At 45.0% G+C, this 13,424-nt stretch overlaps 1 protein-coding gene across 2 annotated transcripts in view; it reads left to right on the top strand.

Moving 5' to 3' along the window:
* LOC142579462 (ran GTPase-activating protein 1-like) overlaps positions 1-13,424 on the top strand; it is a 42,897-nt gene that overhangs the window by 28,054 nt on the left and 1,419 nt on the right. For both annotated transcript variants that reach the window (XM_075689655.1, XM_075689654.1), the window contains exons 12-14: positions 415-549; positions 6,232-6,393; positions 12,923-13,053. In XM_075689655.1, coding sequence (XP_075545770.1) covers positions 415-549; positions 6,232-6,393; positions 12,923-13,053 — 428 coding nt within the window. The remainder of the gene's footprint in view (positions 1-414; positions 550-6,231; positions 6,394-12,922; positions 13,054-13,424) is intronic.

Genomic DNA, 13,424 nt, shown 5'->3' with positions numbered 1-13,424 from the left:
CGGCAAGCTACATACACCCACATCACGAATCTTAAAGTGGGGCCACATGCGCTCATGCATAAGAGAGCACATTGTGTATGCTTGAGCTCAGTCTCTGGGTAAATGGAACTTCTGATAAACATAATTCTTTTACCTGGTCCCTTGAGGTTCTGTTTACCAAGTCCACTGTAATATGCAGTTTCAAATGATGTAAAATGCTCTTAAACATGGTCAATGGGAATGATAGCATGCATTCTGTAGGATATAGTTAAAGAAGTAAAGGATTGACATTGATTTGAATGCTGAAGTACACCTGTATAACAGTGCATGTTAACAAATGGAACTTAAACCTAACTAAACTTAATCATTGAGCACTAAATGCATGATTTGTGCTTGTCATAAACAGGCATAAAACACGTGGTTGTTTTATTACAGGAGTTCCTGTCATCTCCAACAGCAGCCAAGCTGGCCCAACTTGGCAGTCAACGTTCACAGCATTTGCTTCGAGAGGTGGAAGCATCTGCAAGTGGCGCGGACCTTATACGAGGCTATGTAACTGCATTTATGAAGGCAAGTAGTCCCACTACTGACTGCACCATTACCTGTACTGAATCAAAGTTGTCAAATTTTAGTGGTGCAGATAACCTTTTACTGTGGAACCCCCGGTTATATGTCCCCCGATTTCACAACGGCCCGGCTTTAAGACGGATTATTGCAGTCCCAGCGAACTCCCCATAGAGACAATGCATTAAAATAACCTTGATTATATGACACGAGATTATGCATGTTCTGTCTCGTACAGCGGCCCATGTGAAACTGCGAATCGAACTGCAACTGCATCAGAAGTGCCGCCAGCTTCTGGCAGCTCACTCACGGTGCCGTCCCCTCCGTCAGGAAGGGGAGAATGCCCCTGCACATGCGGAAAGCTCCGACTGTCCGGGCTTGCTCCTAATCTCCTTTTTTCTTCCTTCGCATTTGCTGCCCTTTTATCATTTGTTTCCGTTCTCTGTCTTCTCGGCGCCCAAGCACCGCCTGCCTTCATCCCTTAGTTGCCATCTCATTGCACTTCCTCTCTCTCAGCGTTTTCTCTCAGCAGCGCCTGCTCCCAACACTGTATCCATTTGCGTATATGGCCGGCAGCATTTTTGATGCTGTGCCAAGCTCGCTATTTTCATACAGTGCCAAAAACGCTGTCAGCTGCATACTATCTCCAAAAGTGTGTATGGAAAGCGCAGAAGCGTGCACGAAGATCAAGCCGATTAGCCACCAGAAGGCATGCAGATGCAGATCCTATCTGATATGCATGTTCACACACACACTTACAAGCTTTGTTCACGCACGAGCACAAGACTTGTCACGCGTCTGTCATTGGGTTTCCAGTTTTGCGCGGGTCGTCGTATCATGCCCACACTGCTGGCTGCCACATCGGATGAAGATGACGCCACGATGCTGCCACTCTTGTGTCTCTGTTCGCGGATATGCTGCGTAGCATTGACAACATTCAGAGCATTGTCTATGCAGGTACCACAGACATAGGCGACCTCCTTGCAGACGTTGCTGCGCTTGAAAGACAGCTGTTGCTGCGTTACTCAAAGAAAGTCTAAGAAATTAACTGTTTTTTTAAGTCCATAAATGAAGAAAGAATGTCTTAGCATGCTGACAGGCGTGGATCGCAGGACATGGTTTGCTTAATCTCTACAAAAAAGTGTGCACCTGCAATGCAGTATTCTTTTCATGTTTACTTTTTGGAAGTTTTGGTTTTTGAGTCCTGCAAGGTATTAGCCTGTAGCTCAAATTGAAAATCCTCGCTACTCTAACCCTCGCAGAAAGCAGATGCCTATTGGTTCGAGTGCTTCCGCAGCAGGAGTTTCTTCGAGTAGATATGAGCTTTGCTGCCAGATTGCCAGGTCATCTGCTTGCTTGAGACAGCGATCCTAAGGTGCGGAGCTTGCTCCTGGTGAATTATCAGAACCCTTCTATCCCGACGAAGCCACTGTGCGAATTTCCTTCTTCGTCAGTTGTCACTTTCGTGCCTGGGTCCTAGAGCATGAGAAATACTCCCAGTCCAGCGCCAACATATTTTGCTCTAGGCCATATTAACACCAGCTACAGGGCTCACCATCATATTTACACTGATGGCTCTGTTACGTCCACACCATCTTCCTTTGGTGTGTGGATTCCGTCTGCGAGTGTTACCATCTCTGCAATTTTCAGTCACCGTACTTCAGCTACAGCCACTGAACTAGCTGCACTGCTGTGGCTTTTATTTACAGTACAGACCAGAAAGCTGAGTCTTAGGTAATGTTCACCAACTAAAGAGCAGCCCTGCAGTCCCTAAAGTTGCCATGCATGCAGGAACTATTCATCAGGGACATCAGAGACCTATGCAATAAAGCCTGCGAACTGCATCGCAGTGTTGTGCTGCAGTGGTTAACAGCCCCACTTCGGAACACAAGGCAATTTCCAGGCTGACTGTGCTGCCGAAGCTGGACCCGACACTTCAAGAAAAATGGTCCAGATACCTTTCTCGAGAAAAGACATAGCGATCCCTCTGGACAGATGCAAGTCTCATTACAGACCCCTATACAAAATTGATCCATTGTGTGGCCTCTATATGCCACAAGGCCTCAGCAGACAAGATCAAACATGCCTACACCGCACCAGATTCGACGTGGTTTACACAAACTACTTCAAGTGCAAAATTCAACTGACGCACTCGCCAATGTGCCTTGAATGTAACACCCCTGAAGACCAGCAACATGTTCTGTGCAACTGCTGTTGCTGCACGTCAGAGAGACAATAGAGAGCTTTAGTTTAGGGACGCAAGGCGTTGGGGCCCCTAGCGCTTGGGTACGTTTGCGTTTGCGTACGCAAGCAGAAACACGTTATAGGTTAGCGGCCCCAAACACAAGCCGCAGTGAGGTCGCATGCGCTTGCAGGGCCATCAACGTCTGACCTTTGCTGCGTTATCATTTTTTAAAACATGAAATCAAGCATATGAAGTAAAGCACATAAAACTATTCTTATTAAAAGCAGTTAATAGAGAGGTTTAGAATGTCTGGTATTCGGGTAAACGCAGGCTGCGGCGTTAGGGCGGAGCCATGAACGAGAGTGGCCTGCATGGCGCAGCCACCTGGTGGCGCAAAGCTCAGACAGACGAAAACAGCTAATATTGCAGTAACCAAGTGTATTTTACTTTGCTGCGGGTATGAATTTTTGGCAGCAACACAATTATGCCAGTGCTGAAAATTTACACCAGCAGCGAAGTATAATAGACTTGGTTACAGAAATAATAGCTGCTTTTGTTCGTTTGAGCTTTGCGCCGCCAGGTGGATGCACCATGCAGGCTGCTCCTGTTCATGGCTCCGCCCCAACGCCCCAGCCTGCCTTTATCCGAATACCGGACACGCTAAACCTCTCTAATATATATAAAACGCCGTCTGTCGACACTTAGCGAAAGATTTATTAGATTACCTACCCGCTAGCTACTCGTAAGTTCTCCTACACCGCGAGAGTCACGTGGGTAACGTGACCACTTAGGGGCAGCGATGTTTTCGGCCGGCCAAACAACCCAAGGACGCAAGTTGACGTAGCGGTCTGCGCATGCGCAGTGCCGTCGCCCCTAGTTCTTGCGTATGCAAACTGCTTGCGTCCCCTAAACTAAAACTGTCTAATCTTTGGAGGCGCCACTACACCTGCAACGGAAGTCAAGTTTAGAACTGTGGCACATTCTCGACCCATGCCAAAGCGCCACCTGCATGTTGTGTGCCAAGAAAGCACTGCTGACGTTCTTGCGGGCCACAAGCCTTAACGAAACTTTGTCAATATCTATAGTTATACAGGGTCCATTATGAAAGTAATGCGCATTTCCTGGGGAAAATAGATTTATTGACCGGACCGGTATAAATGGTTAAAATTCTTCAAAATATTCTGCCCCTGCATCAGTACACTTGCGGAGACGTGTCTGCCACGCCTGGAAGGCACCCTGAAAGTCCTCGATGGGAATGTCTCTAAGGAACGTTGTAACATGCTTTTGGATGTTTTCTACAGTCTCCCAATGCTTTCCTTTCAGCGCTGCCTTCAGTCGGGGAAACAGAAAAAAGTCGCACGGAGCCAAGTCGGAACTGTAAGGGGGATGGGGGACCACCGGGGTGTTGCTCCGGGCCAGGAAGTTAGTAACGATGAAGGACGTGTGGCTGGGGGCATTGTCATGGTGGAGCTTGACCGTGTCTTTGATGTCAGCCCTCACGTGTGCGACCCGGTGTTTTAATCTCTTGAGCACCTCCAGGTAAAAAGCTGAGCTGACAATTTCTCCCTGTGGTACAAACTCAACATGGACGATTCCTCGGGCGTCAAAGAAGACGATGAGCTTCATTTTGATGCGAGACTTGCTCATTTGCACTTTCTTGGGGCGGGGGGATGTTTTTGTGTGCCACTCGCTGCTCTGCCTTTTCAATTCTGGGTCGTACTCGAACATCCAGGATTCGTCCCCGGTTACGACAGAGTTAAGAAAGTCCGGCTCATTTTGAATCAAATCCAACAATTCTTGACAGCGCAAAACTCGGAAGTTCTTTCTGATCTTCCATCAACACTCTTGGCACAAGCTTCGTGCAGACCTTGCGCATTTGCAGATCCTATCACTATCCCACGTACCGCAAATGTGGACATGTGTAGGGTGTCAGCAACTTGCTGGATGCTCAATAGACAGTCGGAATGCAAAACTTTGCGCACACGTTCCACATTTTCGTCGGTTCTGGTCATTGTTGGGCGTCCAGAACGAGGTTCGTCGGCGACCTCCTCCCGGCCCTCCTTGAACGCCTTGTGCCACCTTGCGGACTGTGGCCTTGAAATGCAGTCATTGAAGGTCTCTTGAAGCATCTGGAATGATTCGGTTGCGTTCTTTCCAAGCTTCACGTAAAACTTGATAGCATATCGCTGTTCAAGTGAACGCTCCATCGCGCCATGTTATCCGCTCGCACTGCTCAGAGTAAACTGGTGACCAGCTGCATTGGCAGGGCAGAACCCTCGAAGCATTTCCCGACCAATTTTACTGCGCTGCCATGGATAGTCGTGTCATAATAAAATCATGCGCATTACTTTCATAATGGACCCTGTATGTGTGTGTCTGTGACTGTATGCACTGTTAAGTGTTTATCACTGTATATATCATAATCATCACCCAGCACCTGGAGTAGCATGTCAGGTGAACAGCCAGGCTAACATCTTCAGCATATCATTTAAGCTTGTATGTCTCTCTCTCTCTCTAAACTATTTCATGCACGACCGTATATTGTATAGATATAATTTTTGTTGGTGTAGATTATACAATGCCTGGATTATACATTTTCACGGGGTCCCGAGAAAGTGCGTATGATCGGGGTTCCACTGTACATACTCATGTTAGTCTTGTTGGCTCACTAACATTGCACTAGTATGTCTCTATTTTAACAAAAATTCAGACCACAACCAGAATGTGCAGACTAGTATTAATAGAAGCGTAACCGAAGTACAGCCCCCCCCCCCCCCCCCTACTCGGGAACTCCATTGTTTGTGGTATGGCAAGATAAGTTCATCGCTTCAAATGAAGCAACTTTTGCTAACGCTGGGCCATACGGGACTCCTTTCTTTCTTTCTTTCTTTCTTTCTTTCTTTCTTTCTTTCTTTTCCTCTGAATGCAGTTGGAGCACAAATTCTTGGTTGTGTAGTTCCTTGCTTCGTGCTCAGTTTCATGTGTGTACAAGTATCAGAGCTTTCCACGAAAGAGACGTGAACCAAATTAAATTGTGAGGTTGAACATCCCACAACTGCACAACGAGTTACAAGGTTTACCTTAGTGGAAGGCTCCAGATTAATTTTTACAATCTGAGGTTCTTTAATGTGCACCTAAAAGTGCAAGCTCTTTTAACTTTGTGCCCACTGAAATGCGGCTGCTGTGACCTGTAATAGAACCAGTTCCCTTGTGTTGAGCAGCAGAATGCCAGAGCCATCAAGACACTGTGGCAGGTAAAAAAGGTCGCTGCAATTCACCTGCAAGTGGTGTCTGCCCCTAGTGCTTTGGTTTTATGCCATATTCGCCCTGCAACTGCAGTGGTACCTTGGTGTCGTTGATGAGATAAAGGTAGGCCAACTTGCCCCACTATCTCCACTAAAATGTTGTGACTTAGAAGTACTGACTGTTCGGCATGTCTATCCCGTCCCTGTTCATTCGCACCATCCTTCCTTGAGTACAGTGTTGTGCGATATCTGGCACAGGTGGCATCTGTGGTGGGCAGTGGCGAGGAAGGTGATGCAGGGAGACATCTTGCTGTGGACTGTGCTGACTCGCTGCTTTCAGCTGCATTCAGCCTCGCTAAAAAGGAGAACCATTTGCCATGGCTCACCAATGAACTTATGGTACACCTGGGCCTGCTCAAAGTGAGTGATCGTCATCTATGCAGTCATACCTTACTATAACGAAGTCTCATTTGGCACAAAAATATATTCTTTATATCCAATATTCATCATAAGCGTACACACTAATATCGACAGGTAAAAAAATCTTGCAACTGGGTATATGTGGGAGAAATGCAAGTGCCATGCCTCAGATGGGCTAGCAAAGGAGCGTCTGTCAATTTTAATGTGTACTTCAAGGAGTACTGCAAACACTTTCTGGGGGCCATCTCTCTGTCTGTTTGTATCTGTTTTCAGGGTGTCTACCAACAGGGAAAACCGGGAATTCTCAGGGATTTTGAGTAGTCTGGAAAGACTCAGGGAATTTGTCTCTCTATCAGGGAAAATTAGCTGTAATTTTATTGAAAGGGTCGAAAGTCGCGGTAATTCTGGATCGAGCAACAGACAGAAATCGATTTGAATCGACTTTGACATCCTGTCAGCGGCTGGAGGAGTTGTCAGTGTACAGTCAACGACCGACTTTCTGGATTCCCGATAATTTTTACGGCTTCGCGGCACCACCACGTCTCCCTAGAGTCAATGTATCAGAACATCTATAATTTCGGACGCAAGAACTCTTCGTCGTCCGATTTTCTGGACGTTTTGTCGTGACCCCAGGTCCGGAACGGTATTAATAAAAGCCGCCACTGCTGCCATTTTGATTACCTCGCCGCCTGAAATCGGCGCTCTGGCACGCAGATCCGCTGGCAGCCGTAGCCAACGCTGCGGCAACGCTAGGCCTAGCTGCTTCGACGTTCGCTATGAAGCTTCTTGCCGTTGGGTGCCGTGTTCTTTATTGAAAGAATTCGCTGCTGTCAGCAATGGCACGGACTCTGCCTTTGAGGTCCTCGCGATTGGCTTAGAAAGCACTGTGTGTTGCATAATGCCAGTTCCCGAAAGTCAGCTTCGCCTCCGTATAGAAACCTTACTTGGTGAAGCATGCGCAAAAGCATTGCAGTGAAACGTAACAAGCGTGGGAAGGGGCAATTGCTACGGTACACAGTATGTATTTCTTAATTATACATGCATGCAATCGGTATTTCCTGTCACAGTGTGAGCACTGATATGCCTAATACGTGTCCCGAAATGCCTTCAGAGCGTTTTTGAATGTGCCTGTGGTGGTTTGAGCCACTAAGGGCAGTAAATGACATGCATTTATTTTTTTCCAACTGGCCGATATTTCGGACGTTTTCGCGGCCCCTAAGGATTTCGAAAACTTGGACGTGGACTCTGCAACTGGCAAAGAAGAGGCTTCAAATGGTCTGTGGGGCGAACGAGTGGCGGAAGGAGTAAAGAAACAGAAAGGACCTGCGCATTGAGGAATGAACAGGAAAGGAAGCATGCTGCCGCCATTTTGAAGGAGCTTGAGCTCAAAAAACCAAGTGTTGGCTGATGCCGAGATGCAAGTGTCACTAATGCAAACAAAGATAAACTCCTTAAAGCAGTGAAACATAACAGTGAGGCGTCGTGCATGGGCTGAGATTACGTCAGGACATTTGAGGTTGACTTACGAGCTGTTGAGAGAGAATCTCAGTCGTGACAAAGTTCAGGCCTCATACCACTGAGCTTGCTATCAGTTTATAGAAATAGCTCATATTCGAAAATATTTGCTTTTGTGTGCATCTCCTTTTTTATTCGCATTTGAGAATGTCCAACTTGATTTGCAATTTTTTTCGAATATATCTTATTTGCTGTGCATTTTACTAACTCCACCCTTCTATTTTCTTTTTGAATAACATGAACACTACTCCTTAGTATTAAAACTGGATTAAATTGTTTCTTTTTTTAATTTTTTTGATATGCTTACTAGAGAATGACCGCATCAGGCAATATGGTTTCAGCTCGTCTTGACATAAAACTAGTTCTGCATCACTCAGGGAATATTGCAAAGGCACTCAGGGAATATGGAAATGTCAACTTGGTAGACACCTGGTTTTCCCTACCTGAGTCACTAGTTCATGGTCAAATGGTTAACGCATCGGGCTGCTGTGCTGAGGTAACAGGGTTCTAAACCAACCATTGGATCAACCAGGGTCACTGGGTATGTGTCAGCGTGTGCATACGTGCCGCTCTTCAGTGAAGCTCTTTCACGCTGACATGGGTCACTGTAGATGCAGGACTGGGTAAACACCGCTGTTCGAAGAAGCACTTTGACGCCGACTTGCAACACTCGGCATGTGCCGTTTAGTCTGGGCTGGTCTTCAGTGAACCTCTTTGATGCCAACTTGGGTCACTGGGTATGTGCTGCCAGTAGGTGTGTGCAGCTGCTCAATGAATGTTCACTGAGAACGTGTCGCCCTACAATGATGAAAACGATCCCTTAAATTTCTCCGATGATGAGCATAATTGAACCCATGTCAAGGGGGCTACTCAAGGATAGCACCCCTATGCATTTGCAGGCTGTGTTATAAATGCACTGTGTATGGGCTACTTTTCAATGAACTTCTCGCGAACTTGGGTCACTGAGTATATGCCACTGAGTGCGTAGTAAGCGAGGGAACAATCCTCAGCGTTTGCAGGCATCAGCGCACCGCACTCCTGGTCTCAGAAGCCACGCCCGGATTTCTTGGCAGCACTACTAGATGGCGCAGCATGTCCAGAAAGGAGCATCAAAGAGGCGCCCGGTTGTCACATGATGCGTTTATCAGGGTTCGCACACCACGGTGCGGCATGCATTTCGGATGCCAACCCAGGCTTTGTAGTGGCGGTGTTAGTGGCTATATTGATTGAATGCTGACACATTGCTGTCGACAGTCACCGAAAAAAGGGTTTTTACAGAATTTTTTATAGCCTATTGGCAGCTTACCATGACAATACATTGTATGTGAGCAGTGCTAAGTTACAACTTTGCACTGTCATTAGTACACAATGCTACAGTTAGTGTGATTACGTGGGATTGGCACATTGTCTTGTCTACTGTTGGCCAGCCAAGCGAAGCTGCTGGTCAAGATGTTCATGCATATCTTGAACAAGCCATCTCAAGTTGAGTGGCATTTTAGCTACTAACTCCTTGTCAACTCAGATTTCAACGGGACTGAAAAAGATATCCGAGTAAACTGAATGTCAAATTATCGGGGGTATCAAGAAAACAATAAAAAAAATTCATACTATGTCAACACACTTTTATTTACTGTACGAATTGGCAAATCCTGTTTCTATTTTGCACAAAAGCCGTGAAGATGCTGCATTTCTCGTCCTCTCGCGTCTGATTAGCACTCACAGCGGCAGAGGCATTGCAGCACATCCCAATTATTTTTTTGCCTGTGAGCTGGTCGCCACCAAATTGTCCATCCTTTGCGATATAACCCACAATCTTCATCCTCGACAGCTTCACGCCAAGTAAAAATGAAACTACTGTTTGCCGCAGCCACTGCAGACGAAAACGTGGCTGCTATCAACGTGATCATGGACGGAAACCTTGCGGTTCTGAAGGCATGCAGCCGACGCAAGCCCCTAGTCAAAACGAAACAACCTTTTGCTGTAACAACTGCGGACGAAAGCGCAATCACTATCAAAGTGATCTTGAATAGCGACTACACAGTTTAGAAGGCATGTGCCAACGTGCACACCGAGTCGAAATGAGACTACTGTTTGCTGCAACTACTGTGGACGAAACTGTGGTGGCCAACGACATGATCATGGATGATGACTATGCAGTTATGAAGGCAAGCGACTAACACAGTGTCACAGATTCCTGTAAACACAAGAATAAAAGCTTTAAAGGCACAGTTAGGCACAAAGCATTCCGATGTTGCTGGCACTCGTGCGATTTCCGATGATGAATATGGTGATGCAGACCCTACCGCTTCATTTTGCTTGGACGCTGACGCCGTTTTCGCTCTTTTGCATCGCACATTTGTGGTGCTCACTGAACTCAGAGGGTTGTGCGAATCAACCAATGTGCAGCCAAATACTTAAGGATTAACGAGTTTGATTGCATTAAATGATGCATATGCCCGCTGGGACCAGAGGACAAGTCCGAATTATGCTATGTTTTGAATTAACAATGCTCAAATTAATGAGGATTTACTACTACTGAAACAATCTTAGCAAAGTATGTGTGGTCTCAATCGTGCCCATGGGATAAAGTTACGACAACACAGTAGTGAGAACAAACCCAACGGAACTTGTTGCGGCTTATAAACAGGGTGTCCCAGTTAACTTGGACCAAGATTTTTAAAAAACCCAGGATCTCTAGAGAAATGGTACCGACTGCATAGTAGCGGCAGTCGTATGTACTTACAGCCAGTATTTTTTTCATCACGAAGTATTAATTAGTTAATTGCATTTAACTAGTGAACTTTTTCATTATTGCTTGAATCACAAACGTGTTAATTACAATGTTGTAGGGCATTTTAAATAACCTCCGAATCAAGCATTTGCTTAGTGCTCAGCTTTGCCTCGGTTTTTCCGAGAAAGCCACCAAGCCACCAAGCTTTTTCTTTTTCTTGAACTTTCTGAATCATTATTGGCAAAAATTGTTTTTGAACACACACATTGTTTGTAGTCTCCCTACTTTTCTGCCACCAAACCTCCAATCGCCTTTTACTAATCTCTGTTGCGGACACATCTACATTTGCCCTACATTTACATTCCCCCTGCTCTCCCTGAACCGAAGGGCTTTTCAAGGAGGCCAGTGGAGCCTAAAGCGACAACTGGGTAGCTATCTTCGTATTCTAATAAAACATGTTGCATCGTTTCCCTAGCTTTGCCGCAGCAAGCACATGATTCTTCTTCCTTGATGTACCTCGCTTTATAACTACACATTCTAAGGCATCCGGATCGCGCATGAAAAAGTAGAGCTTCCCTTTGAGTTATTGCATTGTGCATTGAGAGATGCGAGCACCGCTTATTAGCATTGACTTTTTTTACTTCATAATATGCGTTGAATTAATAAAAAAAGTCTAACAGTACACAAACTGCAATTTTAAGCAATAAATATGCAGTACTTAATTACAGCCGACATAAAGTAATCTTATATACTACATCCAAAGTACAAAGGCTTCACCACCAGTTCGTGCCACTTACTGGTTTTTGAGACTTTCCCTGACAATTTAAAATTTTGATTCCTACTTATTTAGGGGAATACAATGCACTTAAAACTACTTCTTTATTTTCTTAAACAACTTTAATGAAATTTGCGAAGTTAATATATCTTTACCAGCTGATTTCAGAAATGCAATTTTCTTTATGATAAATATTTTTTATGGTATCCAAAACAGGATGTCTTTTGTTTAGGGCCTAATGAGCTAATTGACAGCAACTTGCACGGCAATGTACAGCACGCGGAAACGATTCTGAGTGTTCGTAGTGAGTCATAAGCTATAAATCGTCGTTTTAGGCCATTTTGAAGCGAAGTTGTAGGTTGTCAAACTTAGTCATAACAAATGCCCAACTTGATATTTTTCTATTATCAAGGTGAGCATTATTTATGGCCAAGTTTTACAACATGTAACTTCGCTCAAAAAAGGCCTAAAAGCAGTATAACTTACGACACACTATGAACATTCAGAATCGATCCATGTGCTGTACATTGCCAAGCAAGTTTCTGTTAATTATTTAATTAGGCCCTAAGCAAAGAATATCCTATTTTGTATATCATTAAAAAATTATAAAAAATATTTCATTTTTGAGATCAGCTGTGAAAATACATTAACTGTGCAAATTTTTTTTTTGAACTGTTAAACAAAGAAGTTTTGAAGTGCCTCGCCCCCCCCCCCTTAAATCGCAAACAGCGAGCTGGATTTAATCACCATAAATTACATTCATTTCCATCAACATACCACAACCCCTTCTGGCCAGCTGTCAGTCCCTTTAAAGGGACGCTAAAGCAAAACATTAATTCAGTTAAGACTGATAAAGCATTCTATCAAAATTCTGTTGTGATTAATTCGATATAATAGGTTGATTATTATTTCAATGTATTGGAAAAATAAAGGCAATTTTCAAAAGTAAATGGAGGTCAGTGTTTCAGTTTTTGAATTTTGTGCCGAAACCGCAACCTTGGTACTCGAGTGCGAAGTTACGCAATTAAAAGTAGTTTTTTGTATTTGGGCTGTGCTGGCTTAGTAAAAATGCCCGAAACTTGCCGTATTCAGTCATTGACTTTCTTACAACACTATGTGTAGTCTATCTTTACCGCAAGCTAATTAACTAGGCCCTAGCAGACCCCGTCAAAATCCATGACGTCAAGGCATGCTGGTGGCGCCACCCGTCTTTCGTTTTTGTGCCTTTTCTTTTCTGGCTTACCAAGCGTCTTCTCATGGCAAGAGTGGTGTTGTTAGTATTGTAGATGGGTAATTTACTAATACGGAAGAAATAATTTTTATCTTTAGTTGACGCTTTGATGGGTGCAAACATATTTTAGATTGAAGTATGTGTACTGGCTGGTTTGCAGGGGAGCAAAGTGACAAGTTGAAGCTTGGGCAACTATCCCCGTTGTTCTGTTTATTCTTCTGCATAATGTGCAAGTGAGCATTTGTTTCAGCCAACGCTCTTGTATTTTCTGCTGCAGGCCGAAAAAGACCAGAAGGTGAGCTGGTCACCAGTAACAACGGAAGGTGCCATGGTCCTACTGGCAGAGCTGGTGCCCAAAGAATACTTTGCCAGCACTACCAGGGACGCCCTCCAGACTTTTTTGTCAAAGTGCGTTACCATTGGTTTCTGTTTAGGGAGCATAAGGGTGGGATAGCCAAATTTTACTCTTGAAATCGTTAACCTTATCCTTTCCTGGGCTACAGAAGTTCTCCCAACCAATAGCTCAACCTAAAGCCATGCAGCCTGCTGAAGTGTGCCTTAGTCATTGTAGGCTTTACTAGATACATACCGTATTTGGGCGTTGAGCGCTTTGTGTGACACACTGATGTTGGTCACATCAACACCCCTCCGCACACATTGGTTGGTGCCCGTCTGCGTCTCCTTTTTCAGCCGCTGAGCGCACACGCACCCTGAACACTTCGTTTAGAGGTAATCTGCCGCACGTGCAAAGACTCAGCAAGTGGAGATGGCGTGGCATC

Source organism: Dermacentor variabilis, chromosome 4 (assembly GCF_050947875.1).
Source record: "Dermacentor variabilis isolate Ectoservices chromosome 4, ASM5094787v1, whole genome shotgun sequence".
Classification (NCBI taxonomy): Eukaryota; Metazoa; Arthropoda; class Arachnida; order Ixodida; family Ixodidae; genus Dermacentor; species Dermacentor variabilis.
The sequence above is the reverse complement of the archived record's forward strand: the minus strand, read 5'-3'. Positions and strand labels throughout refer to the sequence as shown.